At 41.7% G+C, this 23871-nt stretch overlaps 1 protein-coding gene across 3 annotated transcripts in view; it reads right to left on the bottom strand.

Moving 5' to 3' along the window:
* The window catches only part of cbl (Cbl proto-oncogene, E3 ubiquitin protein ligase), a 231039-nt gene that overhangs the window by 7655 nt on the left and 199513 nt on the right, over positions 1-23871 (bottom strand). For 2 of the 3 annotated variants that reach the window (XM_060847082.1, XM_060847085.1), the window contains 3 exons: positions 11211-11591; positions 6782-6876; positions 6053-6094 (listed from right to left, as the gene is read on the bottom strand). In XM_060847082.1, coding sequence (XP_060703065.1) covers positions 6053-6094; positions 6782-6876; positions 11211-11591 — 518 coding nt within the window. The remainder of the gene's footprint in view (positions 1-6052; positions 6095-6781; positions 6877-11210; positions 11592-23871) is intronic. The other variant, XM_060847084.1, reaches the window with a different exon arrangement.

Below are 23871 nucleotides of genomic sequence, written 5' to 3'. Positions count from 1 at the left end.
AATTTCTAGTGTGTGGAAGCAGGCAATTTGGCCCATCAAGTCCACATCACCTCTTCTCAGAGCTTCCCACCCAGACTCACCCCTCTACCCTATCTCTGTAACCCCGCATTTCCCATAGTTAATCCACCAAGTCTGCACATCCCTGGACATTATGGACAATTTACCATGGCCACTTAGCTAAAGAGTCCACGTAAAGACATTTCTCCTCATCTCACTCTTAATTTTCTGGCTAACAATCTTGAAATTGTGACCCCCTAGTATTGACAGACCAATGACTGGAAACTGAATATCCTTTACCCTATCAAAATTGCTCATAATTTTGAGCACCTCAATAAGGTAACCTCTTAAACTTCTCTGTTCCAAGGAGAATAAGCCTAATTTCTCTAATCTTCCCTTGAACTTAAAATCCCTCAACCGTTATCAATCTAGTTGTATATTTAGACTTCAGCAAGGCATTCAACAAGGTTCCAATGGTAGACTGGTTAGCAAAGTTAGATCACATGGAATGCAGAGCAAGCTAGCTATTTGGATACAAAACTGGCTCATAGATAGGAGACACAGTGTGGTGGTGGTGGTGGTGGTGGTGGAGGGTTGTTTTTCAGACTGGAGACAGGTGATCAGCAGGTGTGCTGCAAGATCAGTACTGGATACACTGCTTTTTACTATTTATACAAATGATTTGGATGTGAACATAGGAGGCAGGGTTAGTACGTTTGCAGATGACACCAAAATCAGTGGAGTAGTGGACAGCCAAGAGGTTACCGGCAAAAGCCCTTCATCAGGAATCGTCGATTTTCCTGCTTCTCGGGCGCTGCCTGATCTGCTGGGCTTTTCCAGCACCACTGATCTAAACTCTGGTTACCAGCATCTGCGGTCTCACTTTTGCCCAGCCAAGAGGTTACCTCAGAGTACAGCAGGACCTTGATCAGATGGGAAAATGGGCCAACGAGTGGCAGACAGAGTTTGATTTAGATAAATATGAGGTGTTGCATTTTGATAAGGCAAATCAGGGCAAGACTTTATACAGTTAATGATAGGGCCCTGGGGAGTGTTGCCAAACAAAGAGACCTTGGGGTACAGGCTCATCGTTCCTTGAAAGTGATGTCACATGTAGACAGGGTAGAGAAGAAGGCAGAGTAGTGTTTGGTTCGCTTGCCTTTATTGGTCAGTACATTGAGTATAGGAGTTTAGATGTTGTATTAGAGCTGTACAGGACATGGGTTAGGCCAATTTTGGAATACTGCATTCAATTCTGGTCTCCTTGCTTTAGGAAAGACGTTCTAAAACTTGGCAGGGCTCAGAAAAGATTTACAAGGATGTTGCTTGGCATGGAGAGTTTGAGTGAGCTATAGGGAGAGGCTGAATAGGCTGGGGCTTTTCTCCCTAGATCAGAGGCTGAGGGATGACATTTTAGAGCTTTATAAAATCATGAGAGGCAGAGATAGGGTGAATAGCCAAGGTTTTTTCACAGGATAAGGGAGTCCAAAACTAGAGGGCAAAGGCTTAAGGTGAGGGAGCAAAGATTTAGAAGAGATCTAAAGGACAACGTTTCATACAGAGGGTGATGCATGAATGGAATGAGTTGCCAGAGGAAGGAGGCTAGTACAACATTTAAAAGGCATCTGGACGGTTACATGAAGAGTATAGAGGGATATGGGCCAAATGCTGGAAAAAGGGACTAGATTAATTTAGGTTATCTGGTCAGGATGGATGACTTGGACTGAAAGGCTTGTTTAGTGCTGTGTATCTTTATATCTCTGACTCTAGTAAATCCTTTTTAAACTCCCTGCATCTTTCTTTGAATCAGATGCCATTATGGAACACAATATGGTCTGACCAATGATTTGCAGAGGTGTAACATCACTTCCTAGCTTTTTACTTTATGCCTCTATTTATAACGTAAAGGATCCTATAAGCCTTCTTAACAAATGTTTCAACTTGCTTGGCCACCTTCAGTGAATTATGCATGCAAATCCGAAGTCTCCTTAATCCACTGAGCCTGTATTTTCTCCCCATGTTTCTTTTACCAATGTGCATTATGTCACACTTCTCAGCATTGAGCTGCATTTGCCAGGTGTCTGCCCATTTGGTCAATTTGTCAATGCTCCTCTGAAGTCGCTCAGTTTCATTCCCACAATTCACTATTCCCTCTACCTTAGGATCATCTAAAAATTTTCAGATTTTGCCCTCAACACCTATCTCCAAATCTTTTACATACATTAGAAAAAACAAGAGTTCCAATACCAATTCCTGGGGAACACCATAGAATCAGAGAGAGAGAGAGATGTACAGTGCAGAAACAGACCTTTCAGTCTAACTCATCTATGCCGACCATCTCAAATTAATCTAGTCACATTTGCCAGTATTTGGCCCATATTCCTCTAAACCTTTCCTATTCATATACCCATCCAAATGTCTTTTAAATGTTGGAATTGTACCAGACTCCGCCACTTCCTCTGACAGCTCATTCCATACACGTACCACCCTCTGGGTGTTAGAGTTACCCCTTAGGTCCCTTTTAAATCTTTCCCCTCTTACCCTAAACCTATGCCCTCTAGTTTTGGACTTCCCCACCCTGGGGAAAAGACCTTGTCTATTAACCTACCCATGCCCCTCATGATTTTATAAACCTCAATAAGGTCATCCCTCAGCCTTTGGCGCTCCAAGGAAAATAGCCCCTGCCGATTCAGCCTCTCCTTATATTCAAACCCTCCAACCTTGGCAACATCCTTGTAGATCTTTTCTGAACCCTTTCAAGTTTCACAACATCCTTGCTATGGGAGGGGGATCCCCAACTCCTGTACTCGATGCTCTGGCCAATAAAGGAAAGCATAGCAAATACCTTCTTCGCTATCCTTTTACCTGTAACTCCACTTTCAAGGAACTATGAATCTGCAGTCCAAGATCTCTTTGTTCAGCAACACTCACTAGGAATTTACCATCAAGTGTATAAGTCCTGCTCTGCTTTGTCTTTCCAAAATGCAGCACCTCACATTTATCTAAATTAAACTCCATCTGCCACTCCTCAACCCAGTGGCCCATCTGATCAAGATCCTGTTGTACTCTGAGGTAACCCTCACTGTCCAGTGCACCTCCAATTTTGGTGTCATCTACAAACTTACTAACTATACCTCCTATGTTCAGACCCAAATCATTTATATAAATGTCTTTCAACTTGCCTCCGGTTTGAAAAACTCTCTGCTTCTATCTTTTAGCCAACTTTTAAACCCAGCAATCCCAAACATTTCTAATTTGCTAAACAATCTGCCATGTGGCACTGTATCAAATGTTTTCTGAAAGACCAAATATTCAACATCCACAGTACTATCCTCATCCACCACCTGTGTCACCTCAAACAGCCCAATTAAATCTATCAGACATGACTTTCCTTGACAAAGCCATGTTAACTGCCTAGTGTTAAATTTACTGTGTAGAATTACCTTATCCTATATTATGGCCTTTATTAGCTTTCCCTACCACAGAGACCAAGCAGACAGGCCTGTAATTTCCTATGTTATCCTTTACCCCCTTTTAAAGAATGCCGTCACATTTCCAATTCTCCAGTCCCTAGGACTCATCCTATGTTGAGAGGCGAAGAAAAATTCTGTCAATGGCGCCACAATTTGCTCCCTTAGTTTCTCAGCAATCTAGGATGCATTCGATCCAACCAGGTGACTTCTCTACCTGGCTTTTAGACCCTCTAGTGCTATACTGCTCAGCTGCTCAACCCCACGTTTTCAGCTAGGCTATCGTCAGCATTTTCTAACTTGGTAAAAAACAGAAGCTAATTACTCATTTAGTATCTCTGTATTTGCCTTTGCTTCAGTGAGCAGCTTACCCTGTTTGTTCCTTATGGGCCTCACTCTATCATTCACTAATCTTTTACTATTAATATGTTTGAAGAACATGTTCCCATTTGTTTTAGCACAGCCTGCCATCTTTTCCTTATACTTCTTCTTAGTCTTCCTTATTGATGCCTTCACCTCTCCCCTGCATTTGAGATACTCTTCCTGCTTTTTATTGCTATTATTATTCCAGTATGCATAATAAGACTCCTTTTACTTCCTTATTTTTTCATGAATATTCTTATTTATTCAGGGTACTCTAACTTTTGATACCCTGTATTTATTTCTCATATGTACATACCTGGCTTACACCCTATTCACCTCTTTTGAAATTCTCCCTTTTTTTCATCCCATTTTTTCCAGCATTTCCAACCTGTTCCAGTTCAACTTTTAGACACCTAAAGTCAACCTTTTCCACTCTGGGATCTTAATCATTGACTGATTTCTAACCTTTTCCAACTTAACAATAAACCATATTGTATTATGATTGCTATTTCCCAAATGTTTCCATCTGATATTCTCACTTGGCCTGCCACATTTACAACCATCTTTGTTGTAAGAGGCAATGGCCTGGTGTTATTATCTCAGTACTATACATCCACAGAACCAGGAAATGTTCTCCGAATCCAGGTATAATCTCTGCCAAAGCAGATGATGGAATTTGAATTCATTTAAAAATCTGAAATTAGGAGTCTAACGGCATGAATCCATTGTCAACTGTTGGAAAAACCCATCTGGTTCACTAAGAAAACTTGCATCCTTGCCAGGTCTGGCCTACATGTGACTCCAGACCCACAGCAATGTGGTTCATTCTGGGATGGGCAATAAATGCTGGCCTATCCAGCGATGGCCTCATCCTGTTAATGAATAAAAAAAAACTACTTGCCCTGTAGATTTCCATTATCTGCCTACAAATGCTCTCTTCTCCTGCCTCCCCAATACTTGGAGGTCTATAATAAATCCCCAACAAGGTCACTGCTCCTTCCTGGTTTCCACCTCCAACATGTAGGTTCTAATTCAGGAACTGCATCTTGTTCAAGCGTAATGATACGATCTTTGACCAAAACTGCTATACCTCCTCCCTTTTTTATTCATCCTGTTTCTTCTAACAACCTGATAATCTGGATGTTAAGGTATCAGTCCTGTTCTGGCTTAAGCCATGTCTCTATCAATGTTACTATGTCATATCCCCCAGAGAAATTTTGAATTCCCCAATCTTGATCATGATACTTCATGCATTTACATCCATACAATTTGACCCTGACGTTACCTCTTTCTTGCCCATTGGAAGGCCACTATTTCTTTGTTGACTGTCAACACTCGAGCCTTCTTTTTCCCCACTTCTTTCTCCCCACCTTCTCTCTTCTGCCCTCTTTGGTACTTCCAAAACTAGGTCCATTAGTCAATGCATCCCCAGGAAAGATGTTGCAGAGAAAACGTTTCTCATTACAGATTCTGAAGAATTTCCTGCATATTTCCATCAAATTGTGTTTTCTTCCCAATTTTATAACTGCAATCCACAAAAAAGCCAATTCATCCCATCTCACAATGATAACAGATCCTTTGAAAAATTCCAGAACCATTGTCAAAAGCTAATCAGTCTTCCCTAGGCCATACAATGTGTACAAAGCCTTTTTAAAATCGGTCCATTTCTTTGAGATATACTGGTGCAAAACAGACAGACTAATAAAACAGGTGATAGTATTACTTTAGCCAATTTCTCCATGGAAATGTATCTACTAATCAGGATTCCCCTCTCATACAGTCAAAATGTTGTTTTTCCCTTACTTTGATATTTCTTACCAGTCATCCAGATGAGTGCAAGATAAAAAGCTTCGACAAAATGTGTTTTGTTTCAGCAATATTTAAGTTCTGCATTATCAAACGACAATAGGCAACAGGCAGCTTGCTACAAAAACAGAAATTAGTGAAAAAAAACCCTGGAAGGAGAGTCACTGGACCTGAAGCGTTAACACTGCTGTCTCTCCACAGATGCTGCCAGACCTGCTGAGTTGTTCTAGCAATTTCTGTTTTTGTTCATGATATCCAGAATCTGCTTGCATTTCTTTTTTTCCCTATGTATAGATAGTTTGTTGATTATTTCAGTAGTTACTGCCAGTTACTATATAACTTCAACTACCTGACATTTGCCAGATGAAGTGCCTAAATTATAGCCTTAAAGTTTAAATGACCAAACACGACCTTACCTCGGAACTGCCTGTGCATTTGAGGCTCCCTGTATTCCACTTCTATGAGACAAAAATGGTGCAGCCAAGAGCACAGAAATTATAAAGTTAGTATAATGATGAACACAGAGCCTTGTGTACTTGGTGACATTCGTCTTTGAAAAAAAATTGTCTTTTCCACATCAAGCTCCATTTGTCACAACTTCTAGCTGAAGGGTTAGGATGATTAAGATGCTTTGTTCTTTTTTTAAAAAAAAAGTCATGTTTAAAGCAAATCCTAAACTAAAAAGGGAAAAGTTTGTTACAGTGGAAAATGGTGTAGATCCAATTCTTACCCATTATCCAGTTACTTTTATTTGAAAATATGGATGTGGATATTTGGCAACAAACTGAGTGACTGCCGGTCAGTACCCCACCCCGAACCTCCAATCAAAAACCTATCCATGTTCTATTCATTAATAATAACCACTTAAGTTTGACAGTGCCCTTGAATTATACCTATAGCACAGAGTAAATTTGTTAATCCCTCGCTCCCTACAATACCAGAGACAAACACAACTGATATCGCCACCTCAGTTAATAATGACATAGTAAATCACGTAACTGATTGCATCATGCAACAGGTCATCGATGCATTATTGTGTATATGTAAAGCTATTCACTTCCTTATATATGCTTTTTTGCAGATGATGTAAACCGTCACTGACGCTCAACCCCTATGCAACATTCACAATGCAGAACTTTACATACCGTGAAGCAAGAGAGTAAATGGTATTTGCTGATGTGGAGGGTTTCACTTTGGAGGTCTCGTACTCTGAGCCATCACCCAAGGCACCACAGAAAGCCTGCAATAATCAAAAGATTTTATGTAAGGTATAGCAATTTAAAAATGAGTTTTTTCTAAACATCAGCATAAAGTAGGTGAGTTAGATATAAATTTGGATGTGGATACAAGAACCTAAGTCAAGCTGTGAATTAATTTTAGCAGATAAAGTGTGGAAACTGCTAAAAATCCTGCGCACACACATATCATGGTTTCCCCAGACTATGTGCTTTCTCTGCCCCTTCTTTCATTTTCTCAAAGATCCCAAATCAATGAAGAAACTTATCATAACACTACAGCTTTTAGATTAGATTAGATTTCCTTCAGTATGGAAACAGGCTCCTCGGCCCAGCAAGTTCACATTGACCCTCTAAACAGTAACCCACCAACACCCATTCCCCTACTCTATATTTACCCTGACTAATGTACCCAACACTATGGGCAATTTAAAATGGCCAATTCACCTGACCTGCACATCTTTGGATTGTGGGAGGAAACCAGAGCACCCAGAGGAAACCCACGCAGACACGGGGAGAATGTGCAAACTCCACACAGACTGTTGCCCAAGGCGGTAGATTTTGTTTTATCCTGCAAGCTACTATCTAAGTAACTTAGTGTGGCATTCAAATCATGCATTTGGATAAGGTAACTTGCACCTCTGTTCATTCATTGATTTCAGTTCCAATAATTTGAACATCTATTAAATATCACCATTTAAAAGATAATTCTAGCTGGGGAAGGACATGCTATGTTTTTACTGATCCATCCCGAGCGACCCCACTGAAAGTGATATGGTGCAGGGACTAATTGTAGGATTATTGAGTTGTACAGCACAGAAACAGACCCTTCAGTCCAACTCATCCATGCTGATCAGATATCCTAAAATAATTAAGTCCCATTTGCCAGCATTTGCTCCATATCGTTCTACACTCTTCTGATTCATATCCGGATCCAGAGGCCTTTTAAATATTGGAATTATATCAGCGTCTATCACTTCCTCTGGCAGCTCATTCCATACATGCACCACCCTCTCTGTGAAAAAGTAGCCCCTCAGATCCCTTTTAAATCTTTCCCCTCTCACATAAACCTATGCCCTCTAGTTCTGAACTCACCCATCCCTGGGGAAAAGGCCTTGTCTATTTATACTGTCCATGCCCCTCATGATTTTATAAATCTCTAAGTCATCCTGCCGCCTCGAATGCTCCAGGGAGAACAGTTCCAGCTATTCAGCCTCTCTGTGGCTGATACTCTCTAGTCTCAGCAACATCCTTGTAAATCTTTTCTGAACCCTTTCAAGTTTCAGAACATCTTTTCTATAGCAGGAAGACCAGAACAGAAAGCGGCATTCCAAAAGTGGCCTAACCAATGTCCTGTACAGCCATATCATGACATCCCAACTCCTAAACTCAATCCACTGACCCAAAAAAGGCAAGCATACCATACAGTGCTTTCTTCACCACCTTGTCTACCTGCGACTTCACTTTGAAGAACGATGAACCTGCACTTCAAGGTCTTTCTGCTCGGCAACACTCCCAGACCATGCCATTAAGTGGATAAGTCTTGCCCTGATTTGTCTTTCCGAAATGACACTCCTCACATTACTGTTTCTTAAATAATTCCATGGTTTGATCTCTGTTATAAAGTAGAACTTATTTAATGTATTTCGATCCCTTAACGAAAGAGCTTCTTGACATCAATCCAAACTTCATTTTTTCGGTCTGAACCTATATTTTCTTAGGCAATTTAATTGTACGCAAGTTTCTAGATTATCTATTGGCTCATTGTTTGATATCTTACAATGCTCAAAATACGTGGCGTTTGTGTGCCGATCTACCCCTGAACATGGCCTACAGACAATGACTCAAGAAATGAGTCTTCTCATGAAAAGAATGGAAGAGAATGTTAAGATGCTGCTTCTCCAATCACAGGCTGACTATCCCCTAAACTTGCAGCTAATAGGCACATTAGTAAATGCGGCAAAACCAGACACAGGAAAGAAACAGTATGTGATCAGAGAAGCAACAAACAATTAGGAAAGTCAGCAATGACATTGAAAGAGTTGCTGGGCAGAGTTTTATCAGGGCAAGGGCTGAGTGTTGGGTAAAGAAAAAGCCAGCAGCTGGGGTTTGGGGTTCAGAGTTGCCTTAGCCATGGAGGGGACACTTTTTGCAAGCACAATCTATTGCTGATGCTGAAAGGAACTTATGTTGGACCCAGTTGTGTTTGTTGGAGAGCGAGAATGGTTGCTACATGATGTCATCACCTAAAAGATGAGCTCATGAAAATGGAAAAGCAGCCTTCGAGAAAAGCTCAACAGGAGAACGCGTTTTTGTACGTCTCTAAAAACATCTTCCTGATGCTTGTTTTTGAGGTCATAATGTCCGAATTCATCCTTACGCACTGGGAATCCTACACTTAATTGTGTCCCTTGTGTTTTGGTGATGGGACATCGTGGTCAGAATGTAGCACGATGAGAGTATTGGACAGTCTGACCATATTCTTACTGATTTGCATTCTCACGTGCTTGTTTTGGTGACTGCTGCTTTAGCTTGGTTTTGATTTCAGGATCTCTTAACACTATGGCCTTCTCCAGCTATAATTATATTTTAAAGGGTGATATTTAATAGATGTTCAACTTTATTATTTCACTGTTACTCATGATGCATTTGTGTTACTTTATTTTCAATTTCAAAGTGCAGTATTTTAAACATCATCTGCCATTGATCCACCCACTTGCAGATTGTCGAACTCACTTGTGAATCCTTCTTGGATTTCACTGCACCATACAGTTTGTTAATGTTTGACTAAATTTGAGTTTTTGAATCCAAGTCACTGATGTAAATTAGAATAACATTAACTTTTGCTTATTTGATGAAATAGCTAAATAAAAACCTATAACCCCCACCATCAAACAGAAACTTGCATCAAACATCTGGTTACTTCAGGGCAAAAGTGAGTACTGCAGATGCTGGAGATCAGAGTCAAGATTAGAGTGGTGCTGGAAAAGCACAGCAGGTCAGGCAGCACCCAAGGAGCAGGAAAATCAATGTTTCAGGCAAAAGCCCTTCCATCAGGCTGGAAGCCTCGGGGGTGGAGAGATAAATGGGATGGGGGAGCACCTGGGGGAAAGGTAGCTGAGATTGCAATAGGTGGATGTAGGTGGGGGTGAAGGTGATAGTTCAGAGGGGAGGGTGGAGCAGAAAGGTGGGAAGGAAGGTTGACAGATGGGACAGGTCATGAGGACGGTTGGAACTGGGGTAAGGTGGGGAGAGGGGAAATGGGGAATGAGGAAACTGGTAAAGTCCACATTGATGCCCTGGGGTTGAAGGATCCTGAGGCAGAATATGAGGTGTTCTTCCTCCTGGCATTGGGTGGTAAGGGAATGGCAATGGAGGAGGCCCAGGACCTGCATGTGCTCAGCAGAGTGGGAGGGTGAGTTGAAACGTTCAGCTATGGGGCGGTAGGGTTGATTGGTGCGGGTGTCCCGGAGATGTTCTCTGAAGCGCTCTGTGAATAGGCGTCCAGTCTGCCAGTGTAAAGGAGACCACATCGGGAACAGCAGATACAGTGATTGACATGTGTGGAATTGCAGGTGAAACTTTGATGGATGTGGAAGGCTCCTTTGGGGTCTTGGACGGAGGTGAGGAGGGAGATGTGGGGGCAGCTTTTGCAATTCCTGCAGTGGCAGGGGAAGGTGCCAGGAGGGGAGGGTGGGTTGTTAAGGGATATGGACCCAACCAGGTAGTCACAGAGCGTCCTCTCCAACCTATCACCTTCATCCCCACCTTCATCCATCTAGTGCACTCTCAGCTACCTTCCCTCCAGCTTCACCCACCTCCGTCCATTTATCTCTCCACCCCCGAGGCTCCCAGGCTGATTCCTGATGAAGAGCTTTTGCCCGAAATGTCAATTTGGTTACTTCAGTTAATTAAGAACTTTTTTTTTAGAATCCCTACAGTCTGGAAACAGGCCTTTCAGTCCAACAAGTCCACATCAACCCTCCGAAGAGCAAACCCCCCCTCCCCCCCATTCCCCTATCCCCATCATACCACATTTACCCCTGACTAATGACCTAATCTACACATCCCAGAAGTCTATGGGCAATTTAACATGGCCAATTCACCTAACCTGCACAGCTTTGGATTGCGGGAGGAAACCGTAGCATCTGGAGGGAACCCACTCGGACACGGGAAGAATGTGCAAACTCCACACAGACAGTCAGCTGAGGTAGAAATTGAACCCGGGTCCCTGGCGTTGTGAGGCAGCAGTGTTATTGTTGAAGTTAACCAAAGATCTGCACCGCAAAGTATCCAAATCTAACAAAGTTAAATGAAATTATGCCATTGTAATTCTCACCACTGTATTATCAAGCCCAAGTGAACTGCTATGTCTAACCGCCTCTGTCCTGGTATCCATCTGAGATGACAATGCTAAAGGCAACGAGTGCCTGTTGGATAATTCTCGACCTGTCCATCTATCCCCCGAATTAAGCGTCTGGACTGATGTTTTAGCTGCCTGAGATCGTATGTGCCAGGTTTCTCCAGGTCGGTTTGGCGGTACAAGAGGTGGCTTGTCTCGTAGTAGGAGGTCATTTGGTGTGCTCGGTAAAGGCCGCCTCTGCATTCGAGAATCAACACTTGCAGATGGGTGTCGTTCAGGTGGGGGAGGCGGAAGATCTCGATGAGTTGGAGGAACAGGTAAAGGTTTGTCTTGTTTATGCAGGCCACTAGAAGAAGTCTGTAGAAGAAAAATAACACTCAAAACACCAAATCTATACATGTCATATTTGTTTTAAAGTACATGAAAAATTAAATGTTTATTCTCACCATGCAAAGGTTTAGCAATAACTTGACTGAAAAGCAACAACAATTACAAACAGATGACTGTTGCTAATGTAGATATTTTAGCTTTCCCTGCTTATATTCTAAATATGCTTTGAAATTGTCTAAATGGTATTAAAGAAATATAAAAATACACATTTTAAACAGGGTAGGGAAAAGTGAATTTTGCTCATTCACTAGTTGGAAGATAACCAGATAACAATATCTTGAGTCATAGAAAACAAAGAATGGTGGATGCTGAAGACCTGAAACAAAAATAGAAATTGCTGAGAAAACTCAGCAGATCTGGCAGCTATTGGGAAAAAAAAATTAACTTTTTGAGCCAAACCTCTGTTTAGAAACTAAAGGTTCAGAAAACATTACACATAAATTTTAGATATTTGAATTTTTACCATCATGCTTCAATGTTATAAAATATGTACTGGCCTTTATCGAATAAAAGCCATAAAAATTGGGCAGCAGGTTGTCACAGTAGCTTAGAATGAGCTTCTTTAAATTCTGGACCCATCAGAAGGAAATGGAATAAATACTGTGGCTGCTAGGGTCTTTTTTAAATGTGTTTCAATATTCAACCCCAATCCTCAGTTAACAGAAAATTTGTAAATAAATGGTCACCTTCACTCTTGACAAACCAGAAATGTAATAGCAGACTGATTCAGAAGCTCTTCCTTAAATTGATCAAATGTAAATCAGGCTGCTTGCTAAACTTGATACAGATTTCTAGAAAATTAGAATGGTCATGCACTGAATGACCAAGAACCATCAGCTTACTGAATCTATTCTGAACAGATCACAATCTTTTCAAGTTCCCTTGAAACTGAACCATGTGAGCAAGTGTCCAATTACACATTGCAACTTTAGATTTATCCTTCTACAAAAGTTTACTAGGATGCATTGTCCAACTAAATTTCCTGCGCTAAACAAAAGCTAAAAATGACACCGTGCAATTCCAACATCTATTTTAAAACTGCTCAAGAATACTACTGACACCTTACAAGACCATAGGATATAGGAGGTGAATTAACCATTTCAGTCCATTGAGTCTGTTCTGCACTTCATATCATAGAATACAATGTTGTCAAGAATCTGGATCAAATTGTGAGCTGGTCAGATGTTGTTCAGATAGAAGTTCAGTTGTATAATGATAATATTAGAGAACTAGAATAAGAAAGTTCAAAGACCAACACAGTAGCCTGAGAACCGTGAAATTTGAAATAAGAGGTCGGTTTGTGAAGTATCATTGCAAAGTGAGATGTAGTGAAAAAAAATCTGGTTCAGCAATGGTCTTTGGTGCAGAAAGCTGAGTCTAGTGTTGATCTAGTAAAGGGGATAGGAATACCAATACGTCCCAATTACTGAAAGTTGTCACAAGTTAGCAAGGCCATTACAAAGAAGAAAACAAGAACTGACAGCCTGGATCTCTCTCCCTTGAAAATAGAACACAGAACATTACAGCGTAGTACAGGCCCTTCGGCCCTCGATGTTGCACCAACCTGTAAAGCCAATCTGAAGCCCACGTAACCTACACTATTCCATTGTCATCCATATGTTTATCCAGTGACCATTTAAACGCCTTTAAAGTTGGCAAGTCTACTACCGTTACAGGCAGGCCATTCTACACCGTTACTACTCTGAAAAAAAAAACTACCTCTGACATCTGTCCTATCTCTATCACCCCTCAATTTAAAGCTACATTCTCTCATGCTAGCACCACCATCTGAGGAAAAAGGCTATCACTAATCTAACCATCTGATTATCTTATATGTCTCAATTAAGTCACCTGTCCACCTTCTTCTCTCCAACGAAAACAGCCTTTGCTCATAAGACCTCCCTCCCATACCAGGCAACACCCTAGTAAATTTCCTCTGCACCCTTTCCAAAGCTTCCACATCCTTGCTATAGTGTGGTGACTAGAACTGTACACAATATTCCAGGTGCGGCCACACCAGAGTTTTGTACAGCTGCAACATGGTCTCATGGCTCCAAAACTCAATCCTTCTACCACTAAAAGAGAACACACCGTACACCTTCTTAACAACCCTATCAACTTGGGTGGCAACTTTCAAGGATCTATGCACATGGATACAGAGGTCTCTCTGCTCATCCACACTATCAAGAATATTGCCATTAGCCCAGTACTCTGTATTCCTGTTACTCCTTCCAAAATGAATCACCTTACACTTTTCCGCATTAAACTCCATTTGCCACTTCTCAGCCTAGCTCTGCAACTTATTTATATCCCTCTGTAATCTGCAACATCCTTCCGTAGTGTCCACAACTTCACCAACTTTAGTGCCATCCGCAAATTTACTAAACCATCCTTCTACGCTCTGATCCAGGTCATTTATGAAAATGACAAATAGTAGTGTCAGAAAATTGGAGGTGTAGTGAACAGTGAAGAAGGTTACCTCAGATTACAATAGGATCTTGATCAGATGGGCCGATGGACTGAAGAGTGGCAAATGGAGTTTAAGTTAGATAAATGCGAGGTGCTGCATTTTGGGGAAGCAAATCTTAGCAAACCTATACACTTAATAGTAAAGTCCTAGGGAGTATTGCTGAACATAGAGACCTCGGAGTGCAAGTTCATTGCTCCTTGAAAGTGCAGTCGCAGGTAGATAAGATAGTGAAGGAAGCATTTGGTCTGCCTTCCTTTGTTAGTCTGTGTATTGAGTACAGGAGTTGGGAGGTCATGTTGCAGCTGTACAGGGCATTGGTTAGGCCACTGTTGGAATATTGCATGCAATTCTGGTCTCCTTCCTACTGGAAGGATATTGTGAAACTTAAAAGGGTTCAGAAAAGATTCACAACCATGTTGCCAGGCTTAGAGGATTTGAGCGATGCGAAAGGCTTGAATAGACTGGGGCTGTTTTCCCTGGAGTGTCCAAGGCTGAGGGGTGACCTCAGAGGTTTATAATATCATGGGGGAGGGGGGGGGGGGGGAGAATGGAGAGGATACATAGACAAAGCTTTTTCCCTGGGGTGGGAGAGACCAGAACTAGAGGGCATAAGTTTAGAGCGAGAGGGGAAAGATATAAAAGAGACCTAAAGGTCAACCTTTTCACGCAGAGGGTGGTACGTGTATGGAATGAGCTGCCAGAGGAAGTGGTGGAGGCTGGTACAATCTTCGAGTAAAAAGTGAGGTCTGCAGATGCTGGAGATCACAGCTGCAAATGTGTTGCTGGTCAAAGCACAGCAGGCCAGGCAGCATCTCAGGAATAGAGAATTCGACGTTTCGGGCATAAGCCCTTCATCAGGAATGAGGAGAGGGTGCCAGGCAGGCTAAGATAAAAGGTAGGGAGGAGGGACTTGGGGGAGGGGCGATGAAGATGTGAGGAGATGACCTGGGGGGTGCAGTGAGAGAGGGACTCACTGAAATCCTTGTAGAATCCCTCCTCCCTACCTTTTATCTTAGCCTGCCTGGCACCCTCTCCTCATTCCTGATGAAGGGCTTATGCCCGAAACGTCGAATTCTCTATTCCTGAGATGCTGCCTGGCCTGCTGTGCTTTGACCAGCAACACATTTGCAGCTGTGATCTCCAGCATCTGCAGACCTCACTTTTTACTCGAAGATTTTAACCTACTGCGAATCCTCTTACAAGGATGCCTTCCTTGAAGAAGCTCTCTTCCTCCCTCTACAAGGATTTCAGTGAGTCCCTCTCTCACTGCACCCCCCAGGTCATCTCCTCACATCTTCATCGCCCCTCCCCCAAGTCCCTCCTCCCTACCTTTTATCTTAGCCTGCCTGGCACCCTCTCCTCATTCCTGATGAAGGGCTTATGCCCGAAACGTCAGATTCTCTATTCCTGAGATGCTGCCTGGCCTGCTGTGCTTTGACCAGCAACACATTTGAGGCTGGTACAATTGCAACATTTAAAAGGCATCTGGATGGGTATATGAATAGGAAGGGTTTGGAGGGCAGGTGCTGGTGAGTTGGGATAGCTGGTCGGCATGGACAAGAACGACCGAAGGGTCTATTTCCGTGCTATACATCTCTATGGCTCCAAAACAGATCCTTGCGGTACGCCACTAGTAACTGAACTTCAGGATGAACATTTCCCATTAACCACCACCCTCTGTCTTATTACAGTTAGCCAATTTCTGATCCAAACCACTAAATCACCCTCCATCCTATGCCTCTGTATTTTGTGCAATAGCATACCGTGGGGAACCTTATCAAATGCCTTACTGAAATCCATGTACATATCAACCGCTTTACCCTCATCCACCTGTTTGGTCACCTTCTCAAAGAACTCAATAATGTTTGTGAGGCATGACCTACCCTTCACAAAAACGTGTTGACTATCCCTAATCAAATTATTCTTTTCTAGATTATTATAAATCCTGTCTCTTATAATCCATTCCAACTTTTAACCCACAACCAAAGTAAGGCTCACTGGTCTGTAATTATCAGAGTTGTCTCTACGCCCTTTCTTGAACAAGGGGATAACATTTGCTATCCTCCAGTCTTCTGGCACTACTCCTGTAGACAATGACAACAACAAGATCAAAGCTATAGGCTCTGCAATCTCCTCTCTAGCTTCCCAGAGAATCTCAGGATAAATCCCATCAGGCCCAGAGGGTTTATCTATTTTCACACTTTCCAGAATTGCCAACACCTCTATGAAGTTCAATCCCGTCTATTCTAGAATGTAAGAACTAGGAGTAGACAATTTAGCCCTGAGCCTACTTCACCATTCAATACGAACATGGTTGATCTTTTCTCAGCCTCAACTGTTTTTCTGCCCACTTTCCATAACCCTTCAATCCATTACAAATTAAAAATTTGTCTATCTCCTTCTTAAATTTAGTCAAGTTTCAGCATCCACTGCACTCTAGAGTAGTGAATTCCACAAATTCACAACCCTTTGAGAGAAGTGATTTCTCCTAAATTATTTTAAATCTGCTACCCTTTGTCGTGAAACTGTGACCTCTACGCACCAAATGAGGAAATATCCATTCTCCGTATGTGTGTAAATCTCCTTTAATATCCCATATGTCTCTTTAAAACTCCTCTCATTCTTCTGAACAATATTCAAAATGGCAGCAGAGTAGCAGGGCTGTGTGCAGGCTCTACCTGGGGCTCGTCCACTTTCTTTCTATTTTTACTTTTTACTCCTACTCATTGTCTTTCATTTTTTTCTCTTTACAGTGGGTTAGTGCGTGACATCAGCATGGCAGCTCGTGTGGGTCATGCATGGAATGGCGGCTCCCCCCTGTGGTCGGAGGCAGTGGCAGACATAATTCCTCACAATGACTGGAGGTGGCTTCAGCTGGAGCAGCAAGGACGTCACCCTCCTGACATTCGAGGCCAGCGACAATAAAGCTCCTCCACAGATCAGAGGCAGTGGTGGCAGCAGATGTTTTAAAATGGCAGCGCTGACAAAGTAACATCTTGGAGGTTGGCAGTAGCTTGATCTGGCAGTGGAGGACAGGACCCCTGGTTGCACTAGGCCCAGAGAGGGGACTCCTGGCATTGACAAGGCAGCAGCAGCTAGGTATGCCCAAAGTAGAGATTCCTATCATTGAGGCAGCAGCAGAGCTGGGGATTCCTGACTGTGGGTCAAGTGTGGATTCAGCGAGGTGGGCCCAGCGACAAAGAGGTGGCACTTAAAGACTGGTGACTCCAATGTTGGGTCCAGCGCAGGTGGAGGAGGAGGGGTGGAGGCGCAGGTATCATGGTGATCTGGCTTACGGCTCAGGACTCTCTCTCTGTTATATCTCTTATTCTTTTTCTTCTTAAACTATTCAAAATGGCACCGGATTGTGGCGACTGTTGAAGCTTTTCACTGTATTCTACTGCATTATTCTCTAAAATGTAAGTGAAATAAATCACAAACTCCAGACAGTATCAGCCTAAACCACTCAATCTCTCTTCATAAGACACACCCCTCATCTCTAGAATGGAGTGAAGCTTCTCTGAACTGCCTCCAATGCAACTACATCCCTCTTGAAGAGGACCAAAATTATGTGCCTTTGTACAGTCAGAGCAACATTTTACTACATTTATTCTTTATTCCTTTAGCAATAAATACCAAAATTGCATTTACCTGCAATTCTTGCATACTGGACGCACCTGCAACTAGTTTTCTGTGATTCATACATGAGGAAACCCAGATTTCTCTAAACCAAAGCCCTCTGACGTTTCTCTCCAAATCAATAATAAATTGTCTTTATTCCTCTGACCAAAATGGATAACCTCACATTTATTTACACTCAACTTCATCTGCTAAATTTTGGTGCATTCACCTAACCTTTTCATAAACATGCATAAATTTAATACTTTCTTCATCACAACTTACTTTCCCACCTACTTTAGTGTTATCTACAGTATTTTCTATCCCTACATCCAAGTCATTAACATGGATTGTAAATATTTGAGGACCAATTCCTGTGGCACCCCACTATTTACAGTTTGCCAACCAGTAAAAGACCCATTAATCCTGATTTTCTAGTTTATGTTGGTTAGCCGATCTTCCATCCAAGCTAATACATTATCCCATCCCCAAGTAATCTCATTATGTGTATTAACCTTTTGTGCAGCACCTCATCCAATGCTTTCTGAAAGTCCACAACAGGATCTCCAGTATCTATATTGCTTGTTTTATCCTCAAAGAACAGCAAATTACTCAGTGTGATTTATCTTTCATAAACCATGCTGACTCTGACAGATTGCATTATGACTTTCCAAATGTCCTGTTATCATTCCCTTAATAATGGATTTGAACAACTCCCCAACAGGTTGACCTAATAAAAGGTAGCTGAAATTATGAAAGATATTTGTCGAGTGAAGCACAGAGAGAATGTTTCATCCTGTGAAGAACATTTCCAGAGACCACCAATTTAAGGTAATCACAAATAAATTCAACAGAGAATTCAGAAGAAATTTTTCTGCTCAAAAATTGATGAGAATGTGGAACACGCTACACAAGGAATGGTTGAAGTGAATAGAATAGATGCTATTAAGGAAAAGCTATACAATCAAATGAGGAAGAGAACAGGGTTATGATGATAGATTTGGAAGGGCACTCAAGTGGACCACAAACACCAGCATGAAATGGTGGGACAAATGGCCTGCTTCTGTGCTGTAGATCTCATATACTTGTGTGGTCTAGGATTCAATGTATAATGGTTTTATAAGATAACTAGAAATGGGCAATAAATGTCACTTTCCAGCAACACCCACAGACAGCGAGAAAGACTTTAAAAACTTAGGAGAAGCAACAATCTACACCTTGTATGTTTCAGAAGTAGAAATTCAAGTTTAATTTAAACGTTACATCTCTGGTGAAATTATTTATTTACCCTTGATCAAGGTACTCAGAGTAAATGAAAGCAAAATACTACTGATGCTGAGAATCTAAAAAATAAAACAGAAAATGCTGGAGAAACTTGGCATTGAATGCTGCACTGGAAGCATCTGTGGAGAAAGAAGCAGAGTTAGCATTGAGTCTGATGTGAGTCTTCTTCAGAAATGATAGGTGATGGAAATAGTGATCTTTATGTTGTTGATAATGGTGGAGGAGGAACAGGTGGAATGGATAGTGAGGGTGCCCATAGCAAAAGATAAAGGGAGATAAAAGGAGAGAGAGAAATCTGAAGAAAGTATAAAGATATATGTGAAAAGGATGAACTAGATTTGCTCTGCTGAGAGCAAAGACAACAAGGCCCCAACGATGTAAGGAATGAGTTGGCATTTTGTTGCACTCAAACTGAAGTAAAGATGTCATACTTCAATATTGTTGAACCCAGTGTTGAGTCCTGAAGGCTGTTAAGTGTTGAACCAGAAAGTGCTGTTCTTCCAGAAGGGAGGGTCAACAGAGGCCATTCTCTCCACAATGCCCTGGTTCACTCCTACATCATCCTAACACTTCCTCACTCTCCATGACACCTTCTCACACAATCACAGATGATGTCAGACTTGCCCTTTTACCATCAGACCATAGGAGCAGAATTAGACTATTTGGTCCATAGACTTTGCTCCACCATTTGATCATGGCTAATAGGTTTCTCAACCCCATTCTCCTACCTTCTCCCTGTAACCCTTGATCCCATGATTAATCAAGAACTTATTTATCACCATCGTAAATACCTTCAATGAGTTGACCTCCTCAGCACTCTGCAGCAATAACTTCTACAGATTTACAACCGTCTGACAGAAGAAATTCCTTCTCGCCTCAGTCCTTCTCTCTGAGAATGTGCCTTCAGGTCTTAGTTTCTCCTCCAAGTGGAAACATTTTCTCCACGTTCAATTTATTCAGACCTCTCAGTATCCTGTACATTTCAAAGTGATGCCCGATCCTTCAGAACTCCATCAAATACAGACCCAGAGTCATCACTGCTCCTCAAATGACAAGCCCTTCATTCCCAGGACTGTTCTTGTATACACCTCTAGATCCCCTCCAAAGCCAGCACATCCCTCTTTCGATATGTGGCCAAAACAGCTCACAATGTTCCAAACTGATCTCACCAGAGCCTTACACAGCCTCAGAGTACATCCCTGCAGTTGTAGTCCAATCCTCTCAAAATGAATACTAACGTTGTATTTACTATCCTAACTGCCAAATGAATCTGCATGTTAACCTGAACAGAATCCTGAACAAGGACTCCCAAGGCTCTTTGAGCTTCAGATTTCTGAAGCCTTTCCCGGCTTAGAATATAGTCTATGCCTCTACTCTTTCTATCAAAGTGCATAACCTCTCACTTGCCCATATTATGTCCTACTACTTCTTTGCCCACTCTCCTAGCCTGTCTAAGTCCTTCTGCAGCCTTCTCAACACTACCTGTACCTCCAACTGTCTTTGTATCATCTGCAAACATAGCAACAATGCCCTCAGCTACTTCATTCAGATCATTCATACATAATATAAATAATTGTACCCCCAACACAGACCCCTGTGGAACTTCACTACTCATTGGCTGCCTTCTTGAAAAGCAGTTTTTTATCCCCATTCTCTGCCTTCTGCCAGTCAGCCAATTCTCTTCCAAGACCTTGCCCCTAATACCATCGGCCCTTACCTTATTTAGCAGTCTCCTGTGTGGCACTTTGTCAAAGGTGGAAATCCAAGCTGATCACGTCCACTGGGTCTCTTTTCTCTAGCTTGCCCTTTACCTCCTCAAATAATTCTGATATGAAGGTGCCAGTGTTGGACTGGGGTGGACAAGGTCAGAAGTCACACAACATTAGATGGTAGTCCAATAGGTTTATTTGAAATCACATGCGTTCGGAGCACTGCTCTTTCATCAGGTGAAGTCACTTCATCTGATTAGGGACAGTGTTCCAAAAGTTTGCGATTTCAAATAAACCGATTGGATTATAACCTGTGGTGTCGTGTGACTTCTGATCAAAACATCTGACAGATTTGTCAGGCATGAGCTCCCTTGACAAAACTATGCTGACTCAGCCCTATTTTACCATGCACTTCTGAGCAGTCTGCAATCTCATCCTTAATAATGGACTCTAAAATCTTAACAACGACCAATCTCAGGCTAACTAGCCTACAATTTCCCATCCTCTGCCTCCTTCGCTTCTTAAACAGAGGTGTTACATTAGCCATTTTCCTAACCTTTGAGACTCATGATTCCTGGAAGATCATCACGAATGCCTCCATAATCTCAACTATCTTGTTCAAATCCCTGGGTTAGTCCAATGATCCAAGCAACTTATCCAACTTCAGACCTTGCAGCTTTTTTGTGATTACCACTGGAGTCACCTCTGCTCCCTGACTCTCAAAGTTCTGGTATACTCCTGGTGTCGTCCACTGTGAAGACTGATGCAAACTGTCTAATCAGTTCCTCTAACACTTATTTGTCCCCTATTACTACTCCTCCAGCCTACTTTTCCAGCAGTCCAATGTCCAATTTTACCTCTCTCTTACTTTTTATATAAAAAAACTTTTACAATCTTCTTCATTTTACTAGCTAGCTTACCCACATATTTCATGTTCTTCCACTTACTGCTTTTTTCTATTGTCTTCTGGTTTCTTACCACCTGACTCCTCACTGTTCAAGGGCCCTTACACACTTTCCAGGTAAAACAGTATTTTACTTGCACATCTTTCAATCCAGTCTACTGTATTTGCTGCTCACAATGCAATTTTATTTACAGAAAGACCAAACGGCAATCGGATAACTGTTTTGCAAAGCACCTCCAATCTGCCCATAAGAATGAGCCCAACCTTCCTGTGGGTTGCCATTTCAATAAATTACCTTGTGCCCATGCAAACATTATATTCTAACTTTGTTGTTGTGTTCCAATAAAGCTCAACACAAGCTGGAGGAACAACATCTTATTTTTTGACTAGGCACTTTACAGCCTTCAGGACTCAACATCAAGTATAGCAACCCCAACTCCAACCTCTTTGCTCTCAGAAGTACGGGCCTAATTTCTCCTTTTCACACTCATCATTTACATCTATCTCACATTTCAAAATGCCCTTTACCACCACCAGTGCTCTCTTTGTCCTTTGCTCAGGCATCCTTATTTTACTTGGTCCTCCTTCCCTTATGTCTATAGCATAAAAGGCATCATTTCCAGCCCCTTTTAGTTCAGAATAAGTTTTATATCATATCCAAAACATTAACTCTCTTTTATTCAGCAGATGCTGCCAGACCTGCTGAGTTTCTCTAGTATTTTCTGTTTTTGTTTTAAGGTATTCAAAACAACTGATTATGTTCACAGTTCTGTTCTCCGTTATCCTAGCATATCTACACCTTCCAATTACAACTATCACAGTGAAGAGAAAAAAAAATCCAAATAAGAAAATTATCGATAATCATACATGGGATAGTTCACCAATACTAAATACACAAGTGCTGAACACATGCTGGAAATAATTAAACCAGATAAAATTAGTAAGAGTGACAAATTGTGTTAGTGAAAGAACGGCTTGTGGGTCTTTTAAGATTTAGGACTTCAGTTACCCAAATGTTCCCAAGTTATTTCAGAATCCTGGATGTGTAAGAGTGGCAACTTTTATGCAGAGCACATAAGTAGCATCCAGTCCTTTCTAATAATTTCCCTGTTCCGCTCATGTACTGACTTAAGCATTATTTAATCAGAGGGCAGGCACACTCAGCAAATTTGCCAAACAATAATTTAAAATTGTTATGTTATAATTCTTACATGCACAAACTAAAAAGATTGCCAGACTTAGTTTTCAGAATCAGATACTTTCTCATGACAGGTTGATATAAATCTTACCACTTGACACCATTACTTCATATAAATAGAATAACAGTTGCAATTATCGTGCAGACTCACCAACACAATATGCTACAATTTAGATGTGAATCTATCACTTCCTACACATCACAAACCACCAGTGATCAGAGCACATTCTCCTTTCAGAAATACTATACTATCTCTTCAGCAGGGCAATGCAAATCTTACTTTATTCAATTCTTCCTAGACAGCTTGTTCATTTCTCATTAAACAGTGACCCCATTCTTCGCTTTCATGGGTCCATTTTGCGGCCACTGTCTTCATTTCACTTGATCTTAAATTAAGTAATCCCTTCACTATCATAGCTGCCTCCAAGGAATCTAGTTTTTTCATAATACCAACACTCTTTCCTTAAATTCCCTTCTTTTCCCTTTCTTCTTTTCAAAATTTTATTTGACATAGTCAAAGAATCCCTACATTGTGGAAGCAGGCCATTCAGCCCATCAAGTCCACACTGACCCTCCAAACAGCATCCCACCTAGACCCATCCTCCACCATATCTCTGTAACCCTGCATTCCCTATGGCTAATCCACCTAACACACACACATCCCTGGACATTATGGGAAATATAGCATTGCCATACCACCTAACCTGGATATCTTTGTGGGAATGTGGGAGGAAACTGGAGCATCTGGTGGAAACTTATGCAGAAGCAGAGGGAATGTACAAATTCCACACAGCCAGTCGCCAGAGGGTGGAATCCAACCCAGGTCTCTAGCACTGTCGGGCAGAAGTTGCCACCCTATCTGAATTGCTCCACAGCATCTTTTTATTCCCAAGTTCCATGTTGTTTATCTCACAAATTCTTCCTCTTTAAGGTGTTGAAACCCAGATTCATTTCAGTCTTCCTGCATTCCATACTGGATAACTGATAACTATTTTGCAGTTATAGACAGGAAGGGTAGAAGTGCTTTGATTGTGATGAAATATTAGCTCTGGGAAGCTACAATG

This window comes from Hemiscyllium ocellatum, chromosome 29 (assembly GCF_020745735.1).
Source record: "Hemiscyllium ocellatum isolate sHemOce1 chromosome 29, sHemOce1.pat.X.cur, whole genome shotgun sequence".
Taxonomy (NCBI): Eukaryota; Metazoa; Chordata; class Chondrichthyes; order Orectolobiformes; family Hemiscylliidae; genus Hemiscyllium; species Hemiscyllium ocellatum.
Note: the sequence above shows the minus strand (reverse complement) of the source record. Positions and strands in the feature narration are given on the sequence as shown.